Below are 9187 nucleotides of genomic sequence, written 5' to 3'. Positions count from 1 at the left end.
CCTGGTGAACCTCCTCTGCACCCTCTCCAAAGCATCCACATCCTTTTGGTAATGTGGCGACCAGAACTGTACACAGTATTCCAAATGTGGTCGAACCAAAGTCCTATACAACTGTAACATGACCTGCCAACTCTTTTACTCAGTACCCCGTCCGATGAATGAAAGCATGCTGTATGCCTTCTTGACCACTCTATTGACCTGCGTTGCCACCTTCAGGGTACAATGGACTTGAATACCCAGATCTCACTGTGCATCAATTTTACCCAGGGCTTTTCCATTTACCGTATAGTTCGCTCTTGAATTGGATTTTCCAAAATGCATCACCTTGCATTTGCATGGATTGAACTCCATCTGCCATTTCTCCGCCCAACTCTCCAATCTATCTATATTCTGCTGTATTCCCCAACAGTCCCCTTCACTATCTGCTACTCCACCAATCTTAGTGTCATCTGCAAACTTGCTAATCAGACCATCTATACCTTCCTCCAGATCATTTATGTATATCACAAACAACAGTGGTCCCAACACGGATCCCTGTGGAACACAACTGGTCACAGTTCTCCATTTTGAGAAACTCCCTTCCACTACAACTCTCTGTCTCCTGTTGCCCAGCTATTTCTCTATCCATCTAGCTAGTACACTCTGAACCCCATGCAACTTTACTTTCTCCATCAGCCTACCATGGGGAACCTTATCAAACGCCTTACTGAAGTCCATGTATATGACATCTACAGCCCTTCCCTCATCTATCAACTTTGTCACTTCCTCAAAGAATTCTATCAAGTTGGTAAGACATGACCTTCCCTGCACAAAACCAGCTGCCTATCACTAATAAGCCCATTTTCTTCCAAATGTAAATAGATCCTATCCCTCAGTATCTTCTCCAGCAGCTTCCCCACCACCGACGTCAGGCTCACCAGTCTATAATTACCTGGATTATCCTTGCTACCCTTCTTAAACAAGGGGACAACAATAGCAATTCTCCAGTCCTTCGGGACCTCACCCGTGCTCAAGGACGCTGCAAAGATATCTGTTAAGGCCCCAGCTATTTCCTCTCTCGCTTCCCTCAGTAACCTGGGATAGATCCCATCCGGACCTGGGGACTTGTCCACCCTAATGCGTTTTAGAATACCCAACACTTCCCCCCTCCTTATGCCGACTTGACCTAGAGTAATCACACATCTATCCCTAACCTCAACATCCATCATGTCCCTCTCCTCAGTGAATACCGACGCAAAGTACTCATTAAGAATCTCACTCATTTTCTCTGACTCCTCGCATAACTTTCCTCCTTTTGTCCTTGAGTGGGCCAACCCTTTCTCTAGTTACCCTCTTGCTCCTTATGTATGGATAAAAAGCTTTGGGATTTTCCTTAACCCTGTTTGCTAAAGATATTTCATGACCCCTTTTAGCCCTCTTACTTCCTCGTTTCAGATTGGTCCTACTTTCCCGATATTCTTCCAAAGCTTCGTCTGTTTTCAGTCACCTAGACCTTATGTATGCTTCCTTTTTCCTCTTTGCTAGTCTCACAATTTCACCCGTCATCCATGGTTCCCTAATCTTGCCCTTTCTATGCCTCATTTTCACAGGGACATGTCTGTCCTGCACTCTAATCAACCTCTTTTTAAAAGCCTCCCACATAGCAAATGTGGATTTACCCTCAAACAGCTACTCCCAATTCACATTCCCCAGCTCCTGCCGAATTTTGCTATCGTTGGCCTTCCCCCAATTCAGCATTCTTCCTTTATGACCACTCTGGTCTTTGTCCATCAGTATTCTAAAACTTACGGAATTGTGATCACTATTCCCAAAGTAATCCCCTACTGAAACTTCAACCACCTGGCTGGGCTCATTCCCCAACACCAGGTCCAGTATGGCCCCTTCCCAAGTTGGACTATTTAGATACTGCTCTAGAAAACCCTCCTTACAAATTCTGCTCCATCTAAACCCCTAACACTAAGTGAATCCCAGTCAATGTTAGGAAAATTAAAATCTCCCATCACCACCACCCTGTTGCTCCCACATCTTTCCATAATCTGTCTACATATTTGTACCTCTATCTCACACTCGCTGTTGGGAGGCCTGTAGTACAGCCCCAACATTGTTACCACACCCTTCCTATTTCTGAGCTCTGCCCATATTGCCTCACTGCTCGAGTCCTCCATAGTGCCCTCCTTCAGCACAGCTGTGATATCCTCTTTGACCAGTAATGCAACTCCTCCACCCCTTTTACCTCCCTCTCTATCCCGCCTGAAGCATCTATATCCTGGGATATTTAGTTGCCAATCTTGCCCTTCCCTCAACCAAGTCTCAGTAATAGCAATAACATCATACTCCCAGGTACCAATCCAAGCCCTAAGTTCATCTGCCTTACCTACTACACTTCTCGCATTAAAACAAATGCACCTCAGACCACCTGTCCCTTTGCGTTCATCATCAGCTCTCTGCCCACTCTTCCCCTTAGTCACACTGACTTCATTATCTAGTTCCTTACAGGCTTTAGTTACTACCTCCTTACTGTCCATTAATCTCCACATTTGGTTCACATCCCCCTGCCACCATAGTTTAAACCCTCCCCAACAAGCAATATTATCTGAGGAAGGGTCACCGGACCCGAAATGTTAGCTCTGTTTTCTCCTTCACAGATGCTGCCAGATCTGCTGAGCTTTTCCAGCAACTTTGTTTTTGTTCCTGTGTTTGCTTTATGCAGCTGAGAAATACTGAGGCTCAGAGAGACGCTAGGGCAGTGCCATGTCAGTGATGGTAGTTGTCTTTAAAGAGCTTGAACAAACCAGGACTTAGGCAGTCATTGAAACAGTCCTCGACAGAGTGGCTTCTGACTGGGTTTCAAGACTAGATCTTCAAAATTAAAGTATTACAATCCTTTGTGATATTTGGTGACACACAGTTTCACTAAGGTCTGAGGGTACTGAGAAATCAACAGGTTCTATCTTGACGTTGCTATTTAATATGTTCAACAACAGTGTGTCTGTTAACTTGTATTTACCTCATATTACTTCTATTTGTCAGAGTAAATAGTTTTCTGTCTTTTGTATAATAAAGTTTGTTTACCAAATCATGAAACCATGGCTTATTATCTTACTAGATACCCGAGATCTCAAACTGCATCCACTGTACCAAAGTTACCGACTCCAAACAAAATCGTCATGTAACTTACCGGCCTTATCCAGGATCATAGCAAGTGAAAGACAGAGAGAGAGACAGGAAATGGAAGGGAGAGAAAAGGGGGTGAAGAGAGAGATAGGGGCATGGAGAGAAAAGGAGAATCAGAAGCATGGTAAGATAGAAGGAGGTGAGAAATAGAGATGGGCAGAGAGGGAACAAGAAACTGAGGGAAGAAGGAGACAGAATGAAGGTAGGTAGAGGTAGTGGAGCCATTATTTGGTAGAATTAAGAAATTGAAAAGGATTTCAGGCTATAGTGGGAGTTGTGTGCAGACCTTGTTAGCAACTGTGAAGTGGTTTATCGTTTAGATGCAGGAATTAGGTGGGCATGCATTTGAGTTAGAGTAATTTTTGTGTCCTGACATGAATCTAGGAAGCTCCCTGAAGTGTTCTACTGGTTGTTCCTTTATTGGTTGGTCAATAACGGTTTGTTTGCAAATTTATTGTTCTCTGGAAGTCATTGGTCTCCTCCCACTCTGTTATGCTCTGAATAGATTCCACTTGTATAGCGAAGTCTCAGCTCTATAGGCAGTAATCTCTGCTCCTTCAGCCATGGTAACTGGTCTGATAGAACAGTAACACTTGCTCCAGTATCATGCTTACAATTAACAGGATTCCCATTGACATAGACAAACTGTGTTTTCTAGTGCATCTGGATTATCAAGTTACCCTTCGAATGCCTTAGGTACTTTCTCCAGTGGAAGGATCTCAACTAATGCAGATATTTTTTTAAAATGGTGATGGGTACTCTAATGTACAGGCTTCTTTGCATGGGTTATTGTTTAAAAATGAGGGGTCGCCCATTTAAGACAGAGATCATAGAATCCCTACAGTGTGGAAACAGGCCATTCAGCTGATCAAGTCCACACCGACCCTCCAAAGAGCACCCCATCCAGACCCAACCCCATACCTTATCCTTGTAACCCTGCATTTTTTATGGTTAACCGATCTAGCCTGTACATCCCTGGACACTGAACAATTCAGCATAGCCAGTCCACCTAGCCTGCACATCTTTGGACTGTGGGAGGAAACTGGAGCACCCAGAGGAAACCCACGCAGACACGGGGAGAATGTGCAAACTCCTCACAGACAGTCACCTGAGGGTGAAGTCAAATCCTCAGTTGAAGGGGGGAATTAATTCTGAGACGATTGATAGTCTTTGGAACTCATTTCCTTAAAAGGCAATGGATGCAGAACCTTTAAATATCTTTAAGGCAGAGGTAGATAGATTCTTGATGACCAAGGGATGAAAAAACTCAGGAATACATGGAAATATGGAGCTGAGGTTAAAATCAAATTAGCCATGATGTTGTTGAATAGCAGTGCACGCTTGAAAGGCTGAGTGGCTTACTCAGTATTTCTGCTGTTCTGAAGCTGTGTATTTACTCTGCACTTCTGGAAGTGACCTGCAGTTTTACAAATATAATATACCTCTGTGATAAGAAAATGAAGAACCGCAGATGCTGTAAATCTGAAACCAGAAACGTAAAATGATGGAGAAACTTAGCAGGTCTGGCAGCATTTGTGGAGAGAACACAAAATCAATCTTTTGGGTCCAATGACCCGTCTTCAGAACAGTTAGAGTTCCGTCAGTTCTGAAGAAGGGTCACTGGAACCAAAACATTAACTCTGCTTTCTCTCCACAGATGCTAGAATTACTGATTTACTCCAGAAATTTCTGCTTTTGTTTCAAGTACCTTTGTTATGGTTGGTCATTATCTATGCCTACGAGACTTTGATGTCCAGCAGTATGAATACCAACATTTAGTATCTACTATTTGGTTTACACTCCGAGTTGGCCTATCACATGCCTCTTTGGAGTATCCATACCTTATAAAGTGAATTCACTTTATTGTTCTCTTGAGTTTGCATTGATCTTGTCTCAGGATCCCTTGGAGTCATTTTCTGGTTTCTGCTTCAAGCACAATTTGAATATCTTTCTTCAAAACTAAATCTTTTCCAAACTGTAAGAAATCTGATAAAGTTTTGTCAAGAATTCCAACAACAATCGTCACTGTTGTTATGGATTCTAATTTCGAACTCCATATTCACAGTTTTCCATAAATCTGTAGAGGTCAGCAATGAAATTGTTGATGGATTCCCCAAGGAAGCTGAACTCTTCAGTTAAATCTTGCTCATTCAAAAATTGTACTTGTTCTTAGATTGAAGCAAGTATCAAAAACTTTTAAAACATCCTCACTGTCTTTAATACTCTCATAGAGGCATTGAACACAGAAACAGACCTTTTGGTCCAACTTGTCCACACTGACCAAGTTTCCCAGACTAAACAGGTCCCACTTGCCTGCGTTTGGCCCATATCCCTCTAAACCTTTCCTATTCATGTACTTATACATTATCTTTTAAATATTGTAAACCATACCTGCATCTACCGCTTCCTCTGGCAGTTCATTCCACATATGAACCACCTTCTGTGTGAAAAAGTTGCCCCTCAGGTTCCTTCTAAATCTTTCTCCTCTCACCTTAAAAATATGCCCTCTAGTTTTGAACTCCCCCACCTTATGGAAGAGACTTTTGCTGTTCACCTCATCTATGCCCCTCATTATTTTGTTGACCAATAACATCATCTACATTCATATCCACTGAATACAACAGTTTGTTAACTTGTTCAGCTTCGCACTTGATATTTAATTTTGAAGCAATTCTGCATCTTAAGAATGGTCTCCACCAAGATGTCCAATCTTGTCTTCTGTATGGCCCATCTCTGACCTAGAATCATTGAGAAAGGCTTATGTCTCCTTCTTTTTCTTCTCCATGTGTTTATTAATTCTTCTCACTGTAAAGCACTTTAAATCTGCATCAATTCAATACTGTTTGAAATCTGCTGTTCCTAAGGCTTGTACCAAACTTGTTTTAAATTTAATTACTACAGAACTTGCATTTTAACCACTGTATTTTTTTCTTTGTTGGCCAGTCCTTTTAAACTCTGTACTGCTGTAATACTGTGTTAAATTCTTCAGTAAAGTTTTAAATTGTATTACTGGCTGTTCTGCAGTGATTTACTGTTTTCAAAGTTTCAAATTTCTGATTCTTTTTAATACTATATCTTTGTGCAGCTCTCTGTATTCTTCTATATTTTTCAGCATTTTCTTAACTTTTTAAATGGACGAAATGGTGGCTTCTAGCCCTTTTCAGAGGTTTCCTATCTTCTGTCGCCAAGACAGAGTTTACCCAAATTCTTCACAGACAAGTTTGACAATTTTCCACCTTACATGACCCAAAACACAGTGCACTTTCTTCTGTGCAAATTTTTCAATGAAGTTCCCTGGCTGAAAACTTTGTAACACTTCCCGCCAAATTCGTTGTTTATTTACCGAGTTCTGGTCTGTCAAAAAATTCAGTTTCTCCTGACTTTAATTCTTCAACTAGACTTTTTTTACTAGATTTCTGTAAATTAGCTCCAGTTTTGTTTATATAAATTCTGAGGTCTTCCTCAATCTGTAGTCCTGGTATAAATTTTGATTCTGACCTAATCACTGTCCCTTCCAGCTTAGCTTTGTGGAGCCTGTTACTGAAAGTGGCAATGCTCGTTATGAGAGCTGAAAACTCTATTTTACAATCACTTGTCTCCCCTTTCTGGACTTTGTACCATTTTTTGTAAAGTTATCCCTTTTTCCCTTACATATCCTCCAACTTTATTCCCACAACCTATACTTGCTCACAGAGCATCCCCCTCTAGTGGTCTGTCTTTTTATTGCACCTCTTAACAGCCTTTTTCTGAAGAAGTTATACTGGATTTGAAACGTTAACTCTGTTTCACTCTCCACAAATGCTGCCAGGTTTGTTAAGTTCTCTAGTGTCTCTGTATTTGTTTGGATTTTCCACATCTGCAGTATTTTGCAGTTATTTGCCTGCTTAATGATATTGATTTCAGTTTCAAATAAACACACAATGCAGAGCATACACCCAAAACGATAGTTTCATTGTAAAAAATAGTTCACATTCCTCTATATGACTATGCTATCAAAGGTCAACAATAGTGCACATCACATTTTTTTAGTTTAAATGAGGAGTAGATTAAGAAAAATTGCGGATGATTTTGTTGACTTATATACAAATTGAAAAAAAAGCCTCAAACTATTTTAATGTTGAAAATTATAGTACTGTCGTGAACATATGTAGTACAGAATCAGAAAATGATTGATTTGATGCTAACAGAGAAGTAAATAATCTACTTAAATACTTCTTGTCATTGCTGAGTGAATTACTGTCAATAATGCTCCCAGTCCCTGGCATGTCATTTAGGGTTTGAATCTCATCGTTATGATGCTGTAAATCAATCTTATTTCGTTTTCTTTCTAATACGTTATGTATTGGAAATAAAACTATCAACTGGGACAGTGGTCCAAGGAATAGCAGGTGGAGTTTAATTTAGATAAATGCGAGGTGTTGTATTTTGGTAAGACAAACCAGGGCAGGGCTTACACAGTTAATGGTAGAGCCCTGGGGAGTGTTGTCAAACAGAGAGATTTAGGTGCACAGGTACGTAGTTCCTTGAAAGTGGCATCACAGGTAGACAGGTTGGTTAAGAAGCCAAATAGGCACACTTGCCTTCATTAGTCACAGCATTGAATAAAGGAGTTGGGATATCATATTATGGTTGTACAGGACATTGGTTAGACCACATCCGGAATGCTGCTTACAATTCTGGTCACCCTGTTATAGGAAGGATATTATTGAACTGGAAAGAGTGCAAAAAAATTTTCAAGGACGTTATCGAGACTGGAGGGTTTGAGTTATAAGCAGAGGCTGGATAGGCTGGGACCTTATTCCTTAGAGCATAGGAGGTTGAGGGGTGACTTAATGGAGGTTTACAAAATCACAAGGGGGTGTGGATAAGGTGAATAGCCAAGGTCTGTTCCATATGGTGGGGGCGGGGTTCAGAACTAGAGGACATAGGTTTAAGGTGAGAGGGGAAAGATTTGAAAGGAACCTAAGGGGTAACTTCCACACAGAGGGTGGTGCATGTATGGAATGAGCTGCCCAGAGGACGTGGTAGAGATGAGTACAATTACGACATTTAAAATACATTTGGACAGGTACATGGACAGGAAAGGTTTAAGGGGATATGGGCCAAACACAAGCAAATGTGACTAGTTCAGTTTAGAAAGAGTCTATGTCCATGTTGTATGACTCTATGACTCTATGATCTAAATAGAGTAAATCAATACAAGTTATTTCAAATGCAATAATTGCCGAAACATTTTTTAACTTGATAATATTTAACACTTTAGCATTCATCTGCAATTTATCAACAGATGCTGATACCTTTGGAAGAAATTGTAAGAATGATTATACTTTTTAATCACATGTAAAAGAAAATATAAAACTGTGAAGGTAATGCTACGTTATATTAATAGAAGTCATGTGTAGAGTGGTGCATAAATAAGGGAAGACAATGGCATTAAGATGGTGTTTCATGATGGCGACAGAGTAACAGGGTTAAACCTGAGTCTCGCCTGCCCATGTCTGCTTTCTTTCTTTCTTTTCTTTTCTTTTTACATTTTCTTTTTTTCTTTATTTCTATTTTTTTTTCTTTGTTTTCTTTTCTTTCAAGCCTGGAGAGTGGTGGGTGAAGGAGAAGGCCTCCTGTGACAGCAGCAGCAATGCCAGGACCAGCTGGACCTGGCTCCACCAGGTTCTCCCAGTGGGTGAGGAGCCGGCCCCAGCCCGACTCTCCCGGCTCAGACTCGCAGGCCAGGCTGAGGCTGTAGGCCCGGGTGCCTGAAGGAGTGAACGCCTCGGTGAAAGGGACACCAGAAGGACCGGCAGCAGTGTCTGGAGGAGTGTCAGACTGGGAACAGGAGATATGGAACCCGTGCGTCCCCAGGCCCCCCAGCTCAGATGCGGCAGTTACAACTGTGGCAGCCGGGTGATGGCTCGTATCCGAGACCACAGAGCCCATTACAGAGACTCTAGCCGATGTCCAGCTGTTAAAGACCCAAGATAACAAGGTGTAGAGCTGGATGAACACAGCAGGCCAA

General features: G+C 41.5%; 1 protein-coding gene across 1 annotated transcript in view; it reads right to left on the bottom strand.

Annotated features, from left to right (window-relative positions):
- Positions 1-9108, bottom strand: part of LOC109923715 — a gene marked incomplete at its 3' end in the record, with an annotated part of 26563 nt that extends 17455 nt beyond the window's left edge. Inside the window, exon 1 of the mRNA XM_048621186.1 lies at positions 8762-9108. Within this exon, the coding sequence (XP_048477143.1) occupies positions 8762-9108 (347 nt within the window). The remainder of the gene's footprint in view (positions 1-8761) is intronic.
- Positions 9109-9187: the final 79 nt, after the last annotated feature.

The sequence above is a fragment of the Rhincodon typus genome, unplaced genomic scaffold, assembly GCF_021869965.1.
Source record: "Rhincodon typus isolate 14 unplaced genomic scaffold, sRhiTyp1.1 hic_rhity00000092, whole genome shotgun sequence".
NCBI classification, from domain to species: Eukaryota; Metazoa; Chordata; class Chondrichthyes; order Orectolobiformes; family Rhincodontidae; genus Rhincodon; species Rhincodon typus.
Note: the sequence above shows the minus strand (reverse complement) of the source record. Positions and strands in the feature narration are given on the sequence as shown.